A 21465-nucleotide genomic window follows, 5' to 3' on the forward strand; every position below is an offset into this window, starting at 1 on the left:
GTTTTCGACCCAATTAGGCAGAGTTACGTATGGGAGGAAGAAAAACATGTAAAGTTCTGCAGGGGTGAGGCAGTGGGAGAGATTTCCTCCCACCTGCCCTTGGTTCCTTATGGGTAGCTGTGGTGGGGAAGAGTGCATTTAAAACATCCAGCAAACAATTTAAGAGAGCCTTTCATACGCTTGGTTAAAACCTTGCTGCAGCACCACTTGGGAATCATTTCTACTGGAATTCATGACATATGTTAGTTGTTTATCTTAGTGGGATATGACTTAAAATGTCAGAATGTTTTGTGTTAAGCAACAACCGAATAAAACAAACAAAATAAAAACACAGCTGTAATACTACGCTTTAAATTGTTGAATTCAAATATGTGGTATTGATAAAGTAAGCAATAGGGTGCAGTGCTGTATAGAAAATAAGCCTTATGAGTCTGGCCAGCAAGCCAAAAAAAGCCTTGAGATACTCGAATTAGAAATAGTAATGTTGTTTGTCAGCTCTGCTGTAAAGATCCAGCATTTGGAATCCAACCTAAATGCCTGAAGGAAAACAAAAGGCACATCATATTCTTCTTCCATAGCCAGTGAGAGTGCGGAAAATGAAATATGATGGCCACAGGTTCTGGTGTGAACCCCAGGAACTGGGCTGGGACTGATTATGTGGGAGTGGAGTTAAGAAGGGTGGTGATTTATGTTTGATTGGGTTTTTGTGTTTTTGAGAAGGCAGTGCAGTATTATTTTGCCAGCAACAGTGGCTCTGTAGTTAATTGGGAGCAGGATTTTGTCTTTGTTCATGAACACATTTGCGCTGTGGTGCGCTTGCACCTACTCAGTGGAGACTGAGTAGTTTTTTCAAGAGCCTTCATGGTATCAGTAGGCTGTCCTGGTACCTTGTCACCGATCCCAAAGTGGATCTGGATGGGATTGAGGAGATCGGTCAACTTGGTTGTTCTTTACGTTGTATAAAGTGATGGAAATTCCTGTTGCAGGGTGTAAGATACCTCTGCCTTACTTGGGAAGACAGCGAGTAGTGATTTCCAGCAGAGCTCTGGCTGTTGGAGAAGCTGAGCTGAGGTTGTGGGGTGATGGAGGGGGGGACGGGGGATGACCCTGGGAGGTGGCTGGATCCAGCCCTCTCCCCCCCAGAGCGGGACCAGCACCATGACAGAGGTGACGGCAGCAGAGGTGACAGACTTCTAAAGGATGGTTGCTCTTTCAGCCTGGTTCTCCTGCAGCCCTGCCCCTATGCTATTCCTCATGCCAAAAAGCCCTTAGGAGATGTGCAGGGCTGGTGGGTCTCCAGCACGGGTCCCTTCAAACAGCAGCTGATGACCCACGAATCATACTGTCCTTTTTAAGGTGGAAAAACCTGGTAAATGTGAGAGCAATTCCAGTCTTCCTGCTCCTTTCCAGCTGGGGCAGAGGGTGGTCACTCACCAGGGCACCTTTCCCTGGAGCAGCAAAGCAGGTGGTTGGCTGGTGGTCTCTGGGGTCTGTCTCTTTTGCTCACGCTTCAGTTCTGATCATCTTGAACTGCAGTAGCTAAAGATTTTTTTCCCTTTAATACGATTAAAAATTGGTATAATTTACATCACAACCTACTGTCGCTGTTGGCCATTATCTCTGTGTATTTGCATTTAACTGTCCTCCCATTCCTTATGAGTTTTACCAAGTTATTCCTAGATGTGAAGAGTCCTGGGTTTTAATTGTCAAACCCAGCAAAAATGTCTCTATGAGTATTGGCAGGAGAAAAAAATCAGAACTTTGGCAACAACAAAAAAAAACCCCTGTTACGTGATGAGATCTTACATCGTCTGAAGCTGTCTGAGGAAGAGAGATTGTGGCTCTCTGGCATCTAGTGTCGCTCCAGGGACTCGAGGGATGGGGCAGGGCTGAGCTGTGACTTCTCTCCGTTTCTTTTTAAGACCGATAAGCTTGAACTGGGGTCTGGTGTATGGGATCAGAGGAACTGGGAGGGAGCAGGCTACTGATCCATGGAGCTCCTGGAGCAGCATCTGATCATCTGGATGACACATGGATGTAGGCTTGTCCTTTGAGGGATTGCTCAGAGGAGAAGAGCAGTGAGGCAGCAGAAGGCCACTCTCATGCCTAGCTCACCACAAGAGGAGCGATTCTCAGGCTTTGGTGTTGATGCACAAGCTTTTCTCAGACCCTCTGGCCAAGCAGCATAGGGTCCCACAAGTGTCAGGGGAGACCTCTGTGTGGGATACTTCCCCTGGAGACATAGGCGGACACAGGAAAAGTCCCTAAAAGAGATGAAGAATAGCTTCAAAAAGTGGATGTAGCCAAGGGAGTGCCTCAGAAGAGTAGAAGATGAGCTGCAAACTCTTCTTGATCTCTCGGGTGGAGGAGGCTGGCTGCGAGCGTTCGGCAGTTCGGTCCAGCACGGGGGTGGGGTATCAGAAGTGTCAGCTGTGAACTGGCCCCCAGCCCGTCCAGGGACTTAGCAGCCTATAACTCCAGAACATGACAGGGCTGCCGCTAAGCAAAGGCTGCTGGAATGCAGGGCTTGTGTTCCTGCCGTGCACGCAGCCTGCGCGCAGCGGCGGCAGAGCTGGGGTGTCCTCCAGGCATGACTCTTGGCCTTGCCCTGGAAGGAAGGTGCCGGTAAGTGAAGGACGCAGAGGGAACCCTGTTTTATGGGATGCCATCGTAGAGCATCTCAATTTAAGATGCTACCAGAAAAAGACAATTAAGGGTGACTGTGTTCACACATGAATTTTGAAGAGTTTAAAAACAAAAATTGAATTTATTTCAACAAAATTGAAAGAAAAGCAGAGAGAAGCAACAGTGGTGGTTGAGAAAAACTGGACAGCCCCGGGCTCTGCCTTCCACACTGATATATCAAGCACCACTGTTTCATCCTTCCCCCGCTTTGTACAATGAGCTTCCCAATTCTGTTATGTAGTATAGTCACTATATTCTGATTTATGGAAATTAGTACTAGCCTTGTACCGTGGACATCACATCCCTAACTTGTATTTAGCTATTCTGCCTGTAATTGCGGGCAGCATCTTTCCTCCACACTTGGCAGAAGACCTCCCTTCCCCATCCCACCCCCACACCCCCCACCCCCACCCCCCGAAAACACTGGTAAGGCATGCCAGACGTTTTTAAGTAGTGTGCAATGTATTTTACTTCTGAGATATTTTTCTTGATCTATAATTTATTATATTTTCTAAATGTTCTGGAGTAATAATACCAAAGCTGCTCTTCAGGTTCTGTTGCCTTTTTCTCTGGAACTGGTGAAGCAGCACTTTCTTTTTCAGGGAAGGGAAGAAATTCATCTTGTTTCAGTATTTGTATTGCTGACTGATATTTCAGTAGGGTCCAAGAAGCTTTCATCTGGATAGACCGAATTTCCTGAAAATGTTGAAAACATATTGGTTCCAAACCTCCCCCAAAACCACATGTTCTAGATTAAGCATGTGTTTGGGAGCTAACATCCTTCTTTCCCCAACTCCACCATAGTCTGGCATTAATAATGCCGCACTTAAAAATATTTGAAAAGCCTTACATATCTCGTACCCATGTGAGTGAAGTAAGTGTCATTACACCGGTTCTGAAATGAAACAAGTGAGTTTCAGAGGTTTGGCTAAGGTGGAGGGGTTTGATCTTACGCATTGGGACAACTTACATCAAAGCAACTAGTAGCTTCTTCATCGCCTAATTTTTTTTTGATGAAGCTAGTAGCTTCATCACCTGAGCTTTTCTTTCCACCCCCTCCACCTTTAGGATCGGTCAAATAGAGATAAAGTGGTTGATGGGAGGCTTGATGGGCAGCACCTCCTTAATACTTGAATCCTCATGGTGGTTCCTTCTGGTCTCAATGTCTGTGGAAGCTGATGGGACTGGTTAATTCCCAAGCATGGCTCGGGAGCGGTAGCGTTTTCATACCTGCTCAGCCCCTCTTTTTTTTTTTTTTTTTTTTCAGAAGCCCCAAGTGGCAGAGAGCTGCCTTCCTGGAGAGGTGGGCATTGTCACAGCAGGGGGGCGGGGGGGGGGCACTTGGTGGTCAGAGCTTTCTATGAGGGATGGAAGCAGCCTGCGTTGTTGGCTTAGACGCTTGAGTCCTGGGACAGCCATCTGCTGTACTACAGAGCTCAGCTTCTGTTCCTTCCCCATGAATAATGGTATCCCGGCTAATGTCCGGGAACTCATTTCAAATTCTGCTAGCTAGCTATTCCCCAGGAGTTACTGGTGGAATTGGGCAGTATTTAGAGCTTTTCTGGGATGTAGCAAGTGGTCTTTTTGTTAAACCAGATGGTTAGCAGGGTTTGGAAAAATACTTTACACAAATTTCCATAGCTGTTGAGAACAGTGATCATTAAACCTAATATTCTTCTTCCAACTACAGCCAAAAGCTCATACTTCAAAGAAAAAGCTGCTTTTTCTCTTTCTTTTTTTTTTTAAGTGCATAAAGACAATGTAGTTTTGAAAATGTGCATATAAGGTAAGTCACATAGAGCTCTCCACTTCTGTTTTCGTCTTCAAAATTAAATGTTCATCTTGAACGTAGCTGTGGACTTCATGACTTTAGGTCACCTTATGCTTATTTTATGAACGAGTGAGAAGTGATGTGGCATTTCTGGAAGATGCCAGCATCTCATGAATCATCAAGACTTTGGGACTGATGCTGTTTGCAACCTGGGATGTGGAAAAACTTCTCAGTACCACCACCTTCTCATCTCTCAAGGGTAGAGCAGTGATGGTAATGTGGAGATGGCTCAGTTGTATGATTTGGTCTTGCATATTCCCCGAACCAGAGTCCTGCTTAGGTAAGAAGACTGATGATAAGCTGTAGTAACGTAGTGCTGGGAAGGTGGAAAAGGGTTGCCTTAATAATCCTTAGGGCAAGCAATGAATGATGAAAATGGGATGGCACAGCCTGTAGTGGGCATGGTGGTGGGTGCAGTGTACCTTTCCAAAACTGGTTGAACATCTTGAAGACATCAATAGATGTCTTTGCTCTGAACTGAACGTGGATGCTGCTAGAACATGGTGGTGGCACGCGTTGACTTTGTTCTGCTCTTGGCAACTGAGAAGTTGAGAAAGCTCAGCAGCCTTCCCAGGTATTCGTCCTTTGTTTGACTGATTTCTATAATGGTCAACCTTTTATATGTTTTATATAAAATAAGCGTAATTACAAAGATCTGTTCCCATCAATAAAACCAGTTTGAACTGTTTTGCAGGAATTTAAACTATTTCTTGTTAATCCACACACACAACTAATAAGTGAACGCAGGGGGGTTTTAATATACTATTTATATCAGCATATGTCCTAAAGAAGTTTTTGATATTTTTGTATTTATAGTAAATCATAGCAGCGTGTAGCGTGCAGAAAGAAAAACCGGGGACGGGGGGGAAAGTAAACTCTATTAATCTTTATGAGAGCAAACATGTCATGTGTAATATCCTTGGGTTGCATCACCATCTGGTTTTTTTTCTGAGGCGCTTGGAAATGATCCAGCAGATGCTGGGGCTGCAGGAGCTGGGGGCTAGAACCTGCTCCCTGAAGCATGGTTAGATGTCTTCTGGTGCTTGCTGGGCCACAGCTGTGGTTTTACACAACAAAAGCCTCATCTATTGCAAATATTTCCTTCAGCTTAAGTGAGAAGCTTGCATCTGAGCGGGCTCATTGCTGAAACACGTGGCCATGGCGCTTCTGCTAGAAGTGACTTGGCATCGCCTGGAGCCCTGCCCAGCGGGACGGCTCTGCGGGCAGGCTTGGGGGGGCTGGGATCGTACAGAGCTGTCTGTTCCTGCTTGTACCTTTCCCTCAAAGCTTACCACTCTTGCTGGTTTTGTATTCCCTCCCTTTCTGTTATCATGCCCTTTTATTTTCCCAACAGATGTGGAAAATAAGCTTTTGGAGAGGTCTAGGTCCTGAGCCCTGTCCAGAGCCAGGGTCTTCAAAAGGCCAGCTCGCAGTGATGCCGCTCTGCTCTTGCTAGGGAAGCCCCGTCCTGCCCTGCGGAGCTGGGCTGGCAGCTGACAGAGCTGGCCTGAGTTATTGCAGCAGGAGTCGGTGGGCTTTTCCTACAGGAAATCCAATGAAAGAGATGATAAATTTTAGAAGTGTATCAGGTAGCTACTTTTCGCGTCGGGGTAGCAGCCTGCTTCATAGCTTAGCAGCTACGTCTTTAGTAGCTAGGCAAAAAGTACCCTCACTGCTTTCCAGAGGGACTGATGAACTTTTGAGGGACTTTCAAGCAGTGACCCGTGACAGCGGAGGGCTTGCTCTGAGCCAGAAGACCCCCTCCAGACCTGTGCTGCTGCTCCTGGAGATTAAAAGAAGCCTTCTCATTCCCAGCTTATTAGTCTTGGCGAGTGATTTGCACACATGAGGACATGCCAGCGCTGTCCTTGAGGCCCTAACAGGTCTTCCCCCTCCATGCCCATCACCACAGCCTTCCCCAGTGCTCATGGCCAACCAGGCGAGCTCAGCCTGACCATCTCTTGACCTTCCCAGGAGCCCTCCTGTGAAACTGTTCTCATTTAAATTCATTTTTCTGTGTGTAGATGATCAGGATTGGCGGCGTTTTTCCCAGGATTTTCACCCCCACCTACTGCGTAGCTTCCATATTGCCCCATGTCTGCCAGAGGTGTTTCCACTGAGCCATGTTTCTGTATTTCTGTCTTTCCTGGCTGTGCAACGGCAGCTCAACATGTGCAGACGTTGTCCTCCACAGCTCCATCTGAGGGGCTCCACCACCCAGCAGAAAAGTCTATTATTCCCCACGTATACATAATTCATAGGGCTATGCATTTTGTATGACTGAATCTCATTCCATGCTTATTATCCAGAGCCATCCAGCCTGTCCTCTCTCGTATCCCCGTCCTCCTCTCTGTTAACATGTCCTGTCAACTTCCCTTCTTCTGCAAAGCAAGGCTAGAGCGAGGGCTTGAGGATAGCTGACAGCTCCTTCAAGGAGGGAATAGAGCATAAGCATAAACTTAATTTCAGGTGAAAGGCAGGAAATACGGAAGGGGATGGGCTTCCCTCGGTCTGGGGTCTGGTTTGGCCCCAAACACGAGCAGACAGCACGCGGAAAGGAGGTGGGGGACAGGGGGGATTAGTAGGAAGAAGTACGAAAGTCAAGTGCAAACACATACGGAGAAAAATAGCTGTGCCTGGGTAGCGGTCACGCTGAGTACCAGCAGTCAAGACTGCGAACTTGACCTCTAGTGCCTTCATGATAGATACTTAAAGGGATTCATGAGGAGCAAAGGTGATGCCAGAAAAGCAAACTCAAGGTTCATTTTGTCAAGAAGGGAAAAGAGGTGCTGGGGAAGAGCTGACCAGTCAGGTTGCTCTCAGGTCCCAGCAGGACTGGAACAGATCCGCAGATGCACCGCGGAGAAGCCCCTGAAAGCAGAGAGCGGTAGCAGGCCACATTTGTCAGTGGAGAGTTCCTCAAGTCAAACCGAGTCCTTCAAGTCAAACCCGTTTCCTTCTACTTGTGGACTCCAGAGCTGCAGCAGGTATCCTGTAACTTGGTTTTTTATAAGGCTTTGATGCAGTTGAGGAACATAGTGCCATACGCCTATAATCTGTATCTCGGAGAGAAAAAAAAAAAAAAAAAGCGTCTTCTTGTGGACCTTCCTTGGAATCAGGTCATCTAATGGCCTCCGTGAAACGACAGTCAATAAATGTGGGTAGTGTAAAAGGCTTTGTGATGGGGAGCCCCTCCGCTGGAGAGGTGGGATGGCGAGGTGGGATTAACAATGTAGGAGAACGCTCCAGGAAAGCCTTAACGCTTGCCTGACTTGCAGGTATGTAACCTGCCTCGTCAATGAACAGAGAACCAGCGGGTGGTACGTGTTCAACCACTGCAGCATTTAACAAGCTTTATTGCTCAAATGTTGGGGTGCAGCCTCAGAGAAGCATGGCAGAAAGCATTTTTTTTTTTTTTCTCCTCTGCACATAGCTATTGGGGCAGCGTACGGCAAGTAAAGTTTTCCAGCCTTGTGCCTCAGCACCTTTCATCCTGAGGGGAACGTAGGGCTGATTATTTCGAGGGCACTCAGCTTCTCAAACTCACTAGGAGGCTTTGTTACTGTTTTAGACTAAATTGAGAAAGAGCCCATGAGTTTACCATTTTGAGCAAAAATGAGGAAAATTCTGTCTTCTGGCATATCGGATGAACCTTATGGCTCCCTGCTACAATTAAATTATCCACCCCCTCCTATTGGGAGACGAACAGATGCAAACCCCAGAGACTCAGAAGCTCCCAAGGCTAATAATACTGTGTTTTTTTCATGTCAGAAGTATTTTTGTGTTTGTCGAAAGATTCACTTGCACAGCCGTAACATCTCTCTCTGCCGTGCCTGGAACAGATGCGTGTGTTGTAATATAGACTGTGAACATTGACATCGCATGTGGTTCTCATTCCTCCCATTCATCTTTGAAGCTAATTGGTTCCATCCATTTCAAATGTGTTTGGCTCGCCGCAGCTATTTGTACTTTCACTCTGGTTATAGCACTAATGGTGTGATATATATAACATGAAATAAACTCTCGTGACTCCGAGGTCTGAAGAGACACATACACAGCACTTGCATTTAGCTTGCTGTGTTGTTTGGGTTTTTTTAAATGAAATCCTCCAGACAATTTTTTTTTTTTTGCTTCACTGAAAATGTTATTAACTAGCTGATGCCAAGGATGAGGGCCGGTGGAGATCACCGGTGTGATCACGGCTCATTCTGCATCGGCGGAGCTCAGAAAATGCCAAAAGAGGAGCCTGTCGATTTTGCCACACATCAAAGGTTTTGAAGATCATCTGCTGGTGGTGGACCTGCTGGCTGGCTTCAGGGTTGCTCCCTGGCAGAATGCTGGGGCTGGCATTGTTAGAAACCGCGGTGTTGTCCTAGCGACGTGTTTTAATACTGTGTATTAAAATTAGCAGGAATAGTAAATTAGATAATGCCATAATAAAGACATTCCTGTGAGGGCGGCGCTGGCAGAGGCTGCCCAGAGCAGCTGTGGGTGCCCCATCCCTGGGGGTGCTCAGGGCCAGGCTGGACGGGGCTGGGGGCACCCTGGGCTGGTGGGAGGGTGTGTGCTATGACTGTTTTCCTGTGACCCAACAGCTTAGTGTGGGTGAATTCATGTTCCCGTTGAAAAGGCATCAGTAAGGTTATTGAATATTTCTCTGGTCCTGCTCGCATCTTTCCTCTAACCAGCCACAGGAACGTGGCACTCCGGTGCTGTTGCCTTTCTCTACCACTGCAGCCCTGGAGCAACTTCATTACCTTCCATTCGTTACAAGTGTATCTCGGTTAAAGGTGACTTCAGTCTTTGGTGTGTGTTTAAACACAGGTTTTAGAGGGATTTCACTGATGAACAGCAAGGAAATATTGGGGGATTTTTGCAGTTCATCCCCATCCATGATTAATTTTTGAGGAAGCGATGGAATGTGTTTCACGCTTCAGCTTCTGCTCAAGAAGTCATGTTTCTCAGATTCACTATAAATGTTTTCACTTCTTGCTAGGGAAGCTTGTATTCTCATTGTTTAAATAAGCTAGTTCATACTAATTATTTGCTTTTGTTTTTCCTAGACTTTTATTATTATTTTTAAACAACTTGGCTCACAAGAATTTGGGTTACTGCTCTCAGCTGAGGGCTGAGTCATGCTAACTTTCTTCTTCCCTGTGCTCATAGGGGAGTGAAGTGTGTCAGCTGTAAGTGCTAAGCTTGGCACGTCAGGCTTATTGAAGACAATTCAGGTACGGCTGCAGAGACCACAGATGCGTCCATTGTCCGCTGGAAAAATAATCTGCTGCCCAGGGTTGTATTTTTAAATGGCTGCTGTTGAGTCTCAGGATTTCTTCTGCTTGGAGGTTTGATGTGTTGTGCTTCTGTCAGCGACCCCAAGGGGTACATATGGCCAGTCTGTGGGCAAAGCTCTGAGCGGTGCTCAGCTGAGCTGGTATCTGGGAGGAAAGCTCTGGCTCAAAGCTGAAGAGCATCTGTCACCTGAGCTTCGCCACTGGCCATCAGCAGGTGGCTTCACTGTCTTTGCAACAAAGGGGAGAGCTGCCCACCAAAACTCACTCACTTGTGCTACACCAGCCACGGGTTGCTAGCTTGAGAGAGGGTAAAGCAGATCTGGGTCCTGGTAAAATCGTTACAACTTTGCTGTAATTGTTTGTAGGAAGCAGAAGACTCTCCGTCTTTGGCTTACTGGTTTTGTTGCCGATTTTGTTCCCGCTCTGGAGAAGATACCCCGGGGCTCAGTGGGTGTTGATGGCAGTGGGGATTTTCTAAGATGAAATGATAACTGAATTTCACTAGTTTTCTGGTTTTTTTTCTTTGTAGGTCCAAGTTCAGTGAAAAACAAGAAAAAGGGTAAGTCTGAGTTTTGATTTCATTTTCCTTTCCAGGCTGATGTTACCCAGCTACGAATTCTCTTTAGCCAGCCCAGAGGAGAAGCCAGCGAGAGGTTCCCTCTCCGGGCAGGGCAGGGACTGACGTGGTGCGTGGTCCCGCGGTGCAGACCGTCCGCTGCTCCCATGTCCCCATGTTGCTGTGGCAGGACGGTGTGACCCAGCAGTGGCAGGGCAGCGCAGGTGCTCGCTGAAGCCTTCCTTAAAAGCCAAAGGACGTTAATGATGTTGTATAGAAGTAATCCTGAAGACACTATAATTAAATAGTTGAGCAGAGTTGAGTTATATGCCAGCTATCGGGAGCCGCTTGCTGCAGGTTGGGGTCTCCTTCAGACCCACCAAAGTCAGCGCAGAAACGCTCTGCATCTCGCTTCTGGATGTGCCGTAACCTCAGGAGCATCGCTCTGTGTCTGGCCTGAGTTTTGCTCGGCCCATGGGTGTTTTGTCTGATTTTGTTCCTCAAGCTTTTTGCAACGGATGTTTTTTAAAACATGTGTGGATGAGTGTTGTGACTTGGGTTATTCAGGAGGCAGCCCTGTGTTTCTGTGGGGTGTCTGATGCCACCTTTGCTTGCGTAGGGCTCCTGGGGAATGCTTACGGTCGCTCTCACACCTACTTGCTACCAGGAACTTGAGCGAGTCAAGGGATCCGAGTTGCTTTATAAACTGATCCTTGAAAGCACGCTGCAGTCTTGATTTCAGGGAAGCGCAGGCAGATTACCGGTTTTTGCTCCTTGTAACCATCAAAACGTTTCTGTGCATGTTTTAAAGTGCCTGTTCGCTGCGGGGTGTGGGTGATGAGAAGCGCAGCCGCTGTGGGCAGCTGCACCGACACAGGGGCTGGAGCAGGCGCGGGCGCGCAGCACGTGCTGGTGGCCAAGCCTACGCGGTAAAGCACTGGCAGGTGCAACGCCAGCTCACTGCTTACTGCCTTACATACCTAACGTGTAGTTAACTAACAGAAAAGCTAGCTGTTCAGTGCTTTGCTGTGTCCCTTGAGAGACCTCCCCGCGCGTGCTGGGAGGCAGCTGGGGCTCCAGCCCACCGCCAGGACCTGTGGGAGCAGGAGTGGCCGAGCTCTGCGTGGCTGTGCTACTTCAACTGCACGTCAGGTCACCTTTAATCCTTGGATACAGCCTCGAAATGCACAGCTGAGAAGTTGAGACAGGTCACGGTTAGTTTATATTTACTCTCAAAAGCAGCATAAAATTTTATGTTTGTCCTAACAAAACTTTGAAACCTTAAACCTGTGTTAAATCGGCCAAACTAATTGCAAATGGTGACTGTGGTACTCGTAGCAACTCTGGAGTAGCAGGACACTCTCACAGAGCTGTATTATATACAGCTATAGTGCTGTATAAAGTAGTTTAATGTTATGGTGTTGTCACACGTAATTTTTTTGAGAGTTAGAGCTTATTGTTTGGCAAATGATGAGTAAGGAAAACTTACTGGTTCTGCCTGCTCTGAGTTTTGGAGCCTGCCTAGTGCATGTGGGCAAAGACGGAGACTTGGCACACCGGGATGTGGGTGCTGGAGACCCTCCCTGGAGAGCTGCTTGCGGTGGGGCTGGGGTCCCCCCAGTGAGAAGATTAATTGAAAGCTTTATACATACTGAATATCTATTTTTTTTGCCTTGTGACTTTCCTAAGTGAGGTTCTATTAATGCAGTAAAGTAGCTGAAATTACTTGAAGGAGCGGAATGCACGGAAAATAAAGTGTCCCTGTGCGGCATCAGAATTATGTGCAATTGTTTTACTGCTAAACTAGCAGCTCATTTAGTAGCAGACCAGATTTCTGAGACAGATTAGTTAAACCAGCTGTAATGTGTATCCCTCCTGGGAAGGAAAGCAAAGAGTGACAGCAGCAGGATTCCTGACTTGGTGCGTATGATCCTTCGTTCGGATGGCCTATATCGGAGGGGATGTGAGTGAGAAGAACTTAGTATGTGTGCTTTAGGGGAAAGAAGTAAGGGGTTTGCTTCAAGGTGATCATTTCCAAAGCATATCATTGTCCCGAGGAGGAGCAGGAGAACTGCTGGATTAGAGGAAGGCTGGCTTGTTGCCAGCTCAGATTTGAAAGCACGGCTACTAATCTGGCCAGAAATACTGCTGCAAACAATTTGACCCCTTAAGCCTTTGCCCCGTTTTTGTAGGATACCAGCATTACTTTCATCACCCGTGCTTTCTTTAACTTAGTTTTCTGCACATTGAAACTAAACCGCACAGTTTGTCCCACGCCGATTTGCACGTACCCTTGCTCATGGCTAGCGGCCATCTAGAGATTTCCACCACTGTGCTAACTAAAATAGATGTTTCTTTCCTTATAGTTGTGTTCTTGACAAAGAGTAATATTTAGTAGAGAAATGAGTACATAAACGTACTCAGAAACCATTCCAATAACCATTATTTCATATCCTAACTGCTGCTGTCATCTAATTCTGTCCTTAGAGCTGACTTTGTTTCAGCAGTTGAAGCAGTTTTGCTAAGTTAATCGAGCTCTTTGTCATAAAAGCTGTTAAAAAGTTGCATTTTAAGAATGACGTCGAACTAACATAATTTCAGTCAGGGGTCTGGAAAACGAGCACAGGTCAGGCTTTCCCTGCAGACCTTATTTCAGTCCATGGTGCCCAAGAGTCATTTTTACTTACCTGCTTGTGCTGTTTCTCTTCCTGGGACCACGTAATGAGATGTGTTTGAGCATCGTGGCCATTCTTCAGTGCTCTCATCCACCTAATTGGGTTGGTCCTTCCCATACCCCTCCATCCAAAGCTCAAAATGCACATTTAATTATTTGGAGGCATTGTGGCATCTCAACCCTTCGTCCATGTGAAGGGCATCCTCTGGGTGCCCACACTGCAGTGGCGGCGATGCCTCCTGCATCCCTGGGTGCTCAGCTCGGAACTGCCCTCTGGAGGCACCTCTCCCTCAGACCGGCGATGGAGCCGGGGGGGTTCTGTGTTAATGCCTCCATATCCAGCAGGTAGAAAAGACTGCAACTGTTTTCCGTCAGAAAATGGAAAACTTGAGAAACTGTGGAGCGGTTCGTTATGACTTCTAACGCTCCAGCTTGCACCGTGCTGCGCTGCAGCGTGCAGCTGCTCAGAGGGAGCACCCCAGCCTTGCCGCCGGGGTGCACCCAGCTGGGGGGGCTGCCTCTGGGGGCTGCGGGACCACCCGTGGCCAGGGGAGGGCTGTGGCCAGAGCTCTGGGGCAGAGACCATCTGAGTTTCCATCTCTGGGGAGGCCTTGGAGAGCCTACGTGCCTCATTTAAATGTAATTCCATGTGCTGGAAGGAGCCTGCAAGGCGGGGACCTGCTCTTCCCTGCCAGCAGCGTCGTCCTCAGGGTGCGGAGCTGTGGGACCCCTACCCCAGCTGGCTGGGTGCTCCTCCTTGCCCCTGCCCTCCAGCCAGCCATGAGCCATCCCCAGTCTTCTGCTTTCCTCCTTCCCACGGATTTCCTGCAGGTAAAAGACCATCCTGCGCTTGGTGTGCACACGAACTAACGTTTGACCTTCTATTTTTCAGGTAAGAAGGCTGGTCCTCCAGGGCCCAATGGTCCCCAAGGGCCACCAGGTCCTCCTGGGCCCCAGGGTCCCCCTGGCATTCCCGGCATCCCCGGGATTCCCGGTACAACCGTCATGGGACCACCCGGCCCCCCTGGCCCCCCAGGCCCTCAGGGACCACCTGGACTGCAGGGCCCCTCAGGTGAGTGTCCCCCTCTCTGCTCACAGCCTTTGCACACTGGGGGGACGCAGGAGGTGCCATGGTGGCACCGCTGCTGTACCAGCACATAAAAACGCTGCAGGTTTGCACCTGAGGACAGAGGAATGTCTGAAGGCGACGGTGCAGCATCGCGCGTAGGACTCGGGTGTTCCTGGGCTCGTCCCTGCACCCAGGGGGGACGAGGGGAGCAGCAGAAGCTCCACAGCCCCGTGGGCTGCACGGTGGGAGCCCAGTGCAGCCGTTCAGGGTGCGATGCTGCAGGCGAAGAGGGATGCAGAGAAGGAGCAGCAAAGACCTACGGAGCCTCAGTAGCTTTTAGGTGTCCTCCTGAAATCTGCCGTGGATCGATTTCCATGTGCGCAAACTGGCTGCAGGGTGGCTTTTCCCAGCGGTGACTCGGTGTCTGGGTTCATTCCTCCTGAGCTGACCCAAGGCCGAGCTTTGCATCGGGACCGGGAAGGCTGACACTTGGCACAGCCATGAAGCCGGCCCAGGAACTGCAGGAGCCCAGGCAGCTTGGCCCCCGTACCGGCCAACTAGAAATACATTTGTCTCCTGCAGTTCTTGGTTTCATTTTCCTTTGTTTCTTTGTATCTGCACCACGTTGTTTTCTGCATGGAGTCATGTGCCAATGATTTTGTTGAAAATCCCTGAATTTAATAATTCTTTAAAGTGCAGATTAGTGGAAGTTCACGTTGGTGTTGGTTGGATATATATGAACAGTCTAGTATTAACAAATGTATTTTCAGAGAAACCAGGACTATTACCCTATAGCTCACACAGCTCTCAAAGGAACACTTCGTTGACTTCTCCGTTTATATCTCTGAAATTGCCAAAGCAGAGGCCAGGAGCAGCATGAGGTCCTTAGCACTGCAGAGTGCTGCCCACAAGCATCTCCTCTTTAATAGAGATTTGGCTCTCGGAGCAAAGAGATTTCAGCATGCAGCTTGAATGCAATGAATGACCTGAGTTACTGCGGAGTGAAACTTGTAATCTTTGCAGCCAAGAGGCTTTATTGCCACTACCGATCAGGAAAAGGGTTGTGCACTTTTTTCTTCTAGTGGAAACTGGTTGAATAACGTTGGGGAATTTTGATGATCTTAGACAGAAATGCAGGAATAAACCAGGAAAAAGTAGGATGAATCTTTTTTCTTGTTTGTGTACTTTTTAACACGAAGCTGTGCCCCTTACCCCTGCTACTGTCCTCCTCCGGTTATAAATGGGGTTTTAATGGTTCTTACGGGGTAAGCGAAGTTTTTTTTATAGGAGTGTTTACTGCAGCTCTTTCAAGCTTCCTCTTCAATGGTGTGAAATTGCATTTTGCAGGTGCCACAGACAAGGCCGGCTCCAGAGACATCCAGGTTGGTTGATCACCTTTCAAGGGAAAAAGCCCAGCTTTGGCTGGATCTTTGTAAGCGTTACCGGCTGTGTTTGCTAACGTTCCGTTCTGTGGTATAGCTCTGAAAGACACCCACTGCTTCCTGCGTGTGCTAAGTCAGAGATGCATTGGGTGACTGCCTGAGCTCACCCTTTTTATTGCTCAAAAGAAAACATGTCTGGCTTGGGCTTCTTGCCTCTTCTCCGGTACTTAAATATGCTGTTGTCAGCTGCTCTGATCTTTTTTTCATTTAATAAAAGCATTCATGATCTTAAGGCACTGTCATGCCTCTGTACTGCTCACCAGGGCTGTGGAGGTGTGTCAAGTGGCTGTAAAATGGTGCGGTGTTTCCCATTAATTTTAAATCCCTGTGATCTCGTTTGCAGCCAGCTGTGGTCCACCTCCAAGGCCAAGGCTCAGCAATCCAAGTGAAGAATGGTAAGGATCTCATGATATTGGCTGTTGCTGAAAAGAGCCCAGCCTGCACCTGTAGGCTCATATCTGGGTCTGGGTCCATCCCGTAGCACGACACCCCAGTTATCCCCGCTGCTGGCCTCGCTCCAGGGTAGTCTGATTCCCCTGCCCACACCCCTTTAGAGGAGTCTCCATCCCTGCTTCCCCTGCACTCCTGTTTATCTCCCAGATGATCTCTATCCTGACCTCCCAGCAATTCTGTCCTGCCAAATCTCCCTTCTCCTTGATCTCCAGACATGTGCTGTGCCTCCCCCAACCTGCTGTCCTAGCAGCGGTCTCCCTCAGCCCCTCGATGGCCAGCCTTCTTTCCCATTGTGTTCAATTTTAAGCCCTCAGTGTATCCTTTTCCTGGCTTGGCCCTGTTAGCCTGTGTTTTTCTCCAGCTTCCCCAGTAATTTATGGCAGGGGAAGGCACAGCTGTAGCATGAGGGCACAGAGGTGCACAGCCACCGGCTCCTCCTGCGTTACGCTGCGCAGCCCGCAGCCTCCATGGTCCCTCGTGCATCTCTGTCCCCACCGACAGCCTTTAAGCTCAAGTCCTGCCAAGCCATTTCGCATCCACAGGCAGCTCTTTGCTCCCCTCCTTCCTCCCCAAATCCCTATCCAATTTCTGCTCGAGTTCCTGCTCTTCTTGCCAACAGCTGGGTCTCATTCATTAGCTGCTGCCTCCCTGCTCACGATGTCTGGCTGTGCCGGAGAGGAGCTGGCTGTGTTGTCCCCAGCTGAAGCCACCACGTGCAGCTCCCCAGGGAGCACGGGCAGCAGCCCCCGTGCTTGTCCCCCTGTCCCAGAGCTGGGGGGCTGCAGTTCCCACGGGCTGGTGCAGCAGGGATGGGGCTGCAGGAGCCGTGTCCACCAACCTCTGTCCCGTGCATGGGATGACGAGGGCTGGCCAGCGCTTCTGCTGAAAGGCAGTTCCTTTCTTTTGGTAGATGCGAGCTGTGGGAGCCGAAATTTCTGACGGTTAGGGAAGTATGCTTGCAGTGGGGTGGGGGAAAGCTCCCCAAAACAAAAAGGAAACCGGCTGTTCCTGAGAACAATGCGAGGGGAAAGATGCTGTTTTGCTTATGTTCAGAAAGTAATTATCCCTTTATTAATGGGAAGGCTGTATGTTTACAGAGCGTACGCTACTCTCTAAGAGGGGGAATTGCCCTGTGAGTGTGCTTCCCTGCTGCTCAGGAACAATCTGACGCCGCGAGCCATTAATGCTGTCCAGCTGACAGCCAGCAGAAAGCACAGCCGGGCTGGCTTGTGACCGGGGGCAGGGAGCTGAAAAGCAGATGAAGACTGGGAGGAAAAGAGTTGATAAAAAAAGTTTGATGAAAGGAGACACCTACAGAGAATGGCTCTGTTCCGGGCTCGCAGCAAAGGTGTCCTCTGGACCTGTGTGTTGGCCCGTCCAGAGAGCAGAGATCCCCTCGTCTTGCTAGTTACTCCAGTGCCAGAGGACTGGGTGGCGGATCTATAAATCCCTGACTGTGTTGAGGACCCCAGTTAGGGGATAATGTGGTGTGACGTGATGCAATTTCATACTTCGTTGTTATCTTGGCTTTTAAAAACCTAGGAAATGTAATGACAAAGCATTTGTTACAATAATGCTAGTTACAAAGTCAAGAACGTTGAAGTCAAGGAATACCAGAATTAAAAAAATCGTTTGTGTAACCCTAAGCTGGCCTCCATGCACAGATGTGTCCCGAGAGACAGTGCAGTCCCGTAGCTGCACATGATTTTTTTACGTAATAACCCTTGTCTCTTTTGCTGCAAGGCCTGGTTTTCTTCTGGGGATGACCTCAAGGCTTGAAGCGAGGGTGAAGGCTGTATCTTGATGCTTCTGCTGAGAGCATCTTCCTTCCAGCCCAGCAGCACTGAGGCGGGGGCAGACAGACTGGCCACGTGTAGTCCCATTCCCACCAGACAGGAATCCCGTTGTCATCCTGGCCTTGCTGTGGTCCTCATGGACGTATCTGCTGATGTTGGTCTTCAGCACACTGTCTGCTGAAACTCCGTTTTGTTTAGTGTGGAAGCTGGGGAGAGAGCGGTGGGGAGGGGAGTAAATGGGATGGAAAGTAGAGGAAGAGATGTAATAGTCTCAAGGCTGTGTGATGTCAGCTGAGGGTCTTTTCTTGGAGAATTGGATCCTGGTCCTACCTCCGCTGCTGAGTTTATTCCGTGCTATCAGGGAAGGCGCCAGTAACAAAGCTTTTACAAGGGCTGTGAACAGATGCTCTTCAGGAGGTACCTGAAGAAGTGCTGTTATGATCGCAGCTGCCAGAAGTCTTTTGGGATCTGCAGCTGAACATACAAAAATAACATGAAAAATCAGCCCCTGGCCTCTCAGGTGGATTAACAAAACTTGGCAAACACCTTACAGTACTGGCATTGATTTCCATGTGCCGGAGTGTCTTTGCTTTGGAGTGGGGATGATACTGGGAATGTGTTTCCAGGCTGGTAAAACACTTAAATGTGATACTAAGCTTCGCGTAGTGTCAGGAGGAGCAGGCTGGGCTGTACCCCGCACAGGGCAGCACAAAAGGCCGTACGCCAGTTTTCAGGGGTGAGAACTGCCCTTGACAAGGACGAGCAGAGATGTGGACGAGTGGTGCTGTGCACCGCACGGCATGGATGTCCGGCAGCAAGGGGTGGCATAGCTGTAGGGAGGGGTCCAAACGAACGCACCCTGGGCTTTAATTCTGGCATTTTCTTACCGAGTTCCTTGACTTTTCAACTTGAGTCTGTGCCAGCCGTTGTGTATGAAACCTTGCAATGTCATTGTATTTCTGTGCTCCTGCGCTTTTCATTCTGACGGGTACTGAGTGACTGCCGTTTTCTCATACTGAGATCTTTCAGGTGGAGTCCTCAATGACTGGTCTCGCATCACTATGAACCCCAAGGTGTTTAAGCTGCATGCCCGCAGTGGGGAGCTGGAGGTACTGGTGGACGGCACATACTTCATCTATAGTCAGGTAGAAGTGAGTACGGTCCTAGGCCTAACTCCTATTCTTGTGTTCCAATGGAAGCCTTGCATGAACCACGAGAGGGCTCCAGACAACTAGCAAATGCCAAGAACTTGTATGTACTTTTAACCCCTTCGTGCTCTAGGAGATGTGTGTCGGAGGAAGACCTTAGCGGTTTGAAGTGCAAGGTCACACATCACGGCGTGACACCAGCTGCAAGGGATTAGTTACCAAAACACAGGCACAGCTGCCCAGCCAGATCCCACGTGCCACCAGTGCCTTTTTTTTTTTCAATTCTCCACATTGTCTGTGCACTCATTCGCCAGCCCATCTAAACCTCCTTGCGGGGCAAGGGTCCTGGCAGGATGCTGGGCTCTGTGCTTAGAATGAGGTGTAAGACCAAAACCCTGACACCTCCTGATTGTTTCGAAGCCACGTCACTCTTTGTAAGCGTAGGACTCTCAGCCTGGGTGGCTTGGCCAAACTCCAGCCAGGTAACTCCATTTTGCCTCCACCTTTGTGTAGCTTCAGACCAACACGATGTGCCAGCAGCTGTGCCATGCAGCAGGGTGGCTCAGCTGCTGCTGTAGCTGGTACCGACGATGGATGTACAGACCTGCTCCTGTAAAAAGGGCTAAAGAAGGGCTAAAGTAATAAATCACTGTATTAGGATTTAGTTTACAGCTAATTAAGGCATCATTTCCTCTCCCCATTCAAATGAAATGCAGGAGGTGGACTGTCATTTGACACGCTGCTGCCAGTGTCTTGCAAATCTCTGACCAGAATCGCTGCGCTGCGAAGCTCTCCCCTTCCGAGGGCATGCAGGGTGTCCACCCACCTGTGGACGGAAAAACTCTTCTGGGGCAGATTTTAGCAAGGCAAGAGAGTTTCTGTGTGACACCCACAACTAAGCAACTCCCACCTTGCTCCAGGCTTCTGATACCACCTCCTGCTCGTGCTTCGCCTCCATGCAGCCGGCAGCCCCGCCGGTGCCGTACCAGGTCGGGTACGGTGGGCGCTGGGTGTCAGGTTAGGGGCTCTTCCACAGAGCTGGTTACGTGTCTGGTTTGGATGGGGACAGGAAAACTACGTGAGCCAAAGGATAAAGGATAATCGATTCCCGAGTGCTTAATGCTAATTGCTGGCCACCACATTGTGCCTCTGAAACCTTTGTTATTTGTAGCCCATCAAGGAGAAAGGGGGCTTAGTCTCGCATAGCTTCTGTGGTCGCAGGGTGTAGACTAAGAAGAATTAGCAGATGCATCCAAACTGGCTGGTTTTCATCTGTTGGGAAGAAGCAGCTCCCTGGGACTGACTTCTCTTTGGACAGGTCTTTCTCATGCATCCCGCAGTTCTTCAGATCCGGTGTGTGGGAGGAGGTTAAGTAACGAGTCACGGAGCCCTGGGGACGTAGGTGCTAGATCTAGGGGTTAAATCAGCAGAAACACTGTAAGGGCACTTGCTTCCAAGCTGTGGAGGTTGAGAGTGTGTCTTCCCTGTAATAGCTTATGCCTTTGAAAGCACCACAAGTCCAATTACAAAGGCGCTGTACAACTGCCAGTACACCTTAGGGCATTTTTGATGTCAACACTAAAGGAGGCTCATGGGACCCAGAAAGCAGGACTGGCCAGGTAAGTGAAAGAGGACTTCAGTTAAAATATTTCTGTCTGTTTGTTGGATGAAAAGCTGTTTGTAGCAGACAGGGTTGTCTACACGGTTTTGTAACTAGGCCTGTGCAGGTTTGTAATTTTTCCTGTGATCAGCAGGGTCCAAAGCAAGGATTCGTAGCTCAGCCTTAGATACGTGGATTGACGGATGCTTGCATGCTTGTGGTAGTATGAAGCGGAGTACAGAGTTTCCTCGTGTTTGGTTGGCTTGGGGTTCCTTCTGCCTCAAACAAGACGACCTCCCATGAGTGTAGGTGTCCCGGGGCCAAGGAAGGGATTGTCAGCAGAGGGAACGTACACGATGTACGCACTGAAAGGAATGTGGACTTGTTCCATGTGCACAAATTCACTCCTTAATACCTTTCTTCTTCCTGCTTCACATCAGGTATACTACATAAACTTCACAGATTTTGCCAGCTATGAGGTGGTGGTGGATGAAAAGCCCTTTCTGCAATGCACTCGGAGTATTGAGACCGGCAAGACCAACTTCAATACCTGCTATACAGCTGGGGTCTGCCTCCTCAAAGCCAGGCAGAAGATTGCTGTGAAAATGGTCCATGCTGACATCTCCATCAACATGAGCAAGCACACAACTTTCTTTGGGGCCATACGCCTAGGAGATGCACCAGCATCCTAGACGAACTTGGCATGTCCAAGGATACTCACAGAACTGCACAGTGCTGCTGTTCATAAGCGTATCAGTATTTCAGGGGGTTCTGTAATCCGGCCATAAAGAAAACTGATCCAGAGCTATTTATTCCTATATGTGAATGCAGGAAGCACAATTGTCTTCTGTGACTTGCATGGAGACTTGGATCAAAAAGCTAGTTGAAAAAGCATTGTGAGGAGGAAAGGCTGTTGT

At 48.8% G+C, this 21465-nt stretch overlaps 1 protein-coding gene across 4 annotated transcripts in view; it reads left to right on the top strand.

The window, feature by feature from the left end:
• The window catches only part of EDA (ectodysplasin A), a 77941-nt gene extending 56690 nt beyond the window's left edge, over positions 1-21251 (top strand). Inside the window, exons 3-8 of one of the 4 annotated variants that reach the window (XM_080366325.1) lie at positions 10340-10369; positions 13933-14112; positions 15457-15491; positions 15895-15946; positions 18821-18951; positions 20989-21251. In XM_080366325.1, coding sequence (XP_080222451.1) covers positions 10340-10369; positions 13933-14112; positions 15457-15491; positions 15895-15946; positions 18821-18951; positions 20989-21240 — 680 coding nt within the window. In that variant the 3' untranslated portion in view covers positions 21241-21251. The remainder of the gene's footprint in view (positions 1-10339; positions 10370-13932; positions 14113-15456; positions 15492-15894; positions 15947-18820; positions 18952-20988) is intronic. The other 3 variants (XM_080366326.1, XM_080366327.1, XM_080366328.1) reach the window with 3 other exon arrangements.
• The last annotated feature ends 214 nt before the right edge of the window (positions 21252-21465 follow it).

This window comes from Falco punctatus, assembly GCF_963210335.1.
Source record: "Falco punctatus genome assembly, chromosome: 15".
NCBI lineage: Eukaryota > Metazoa > Chordata > Aves > Falconiformes > Falconidae > Falco > Falco punctatus.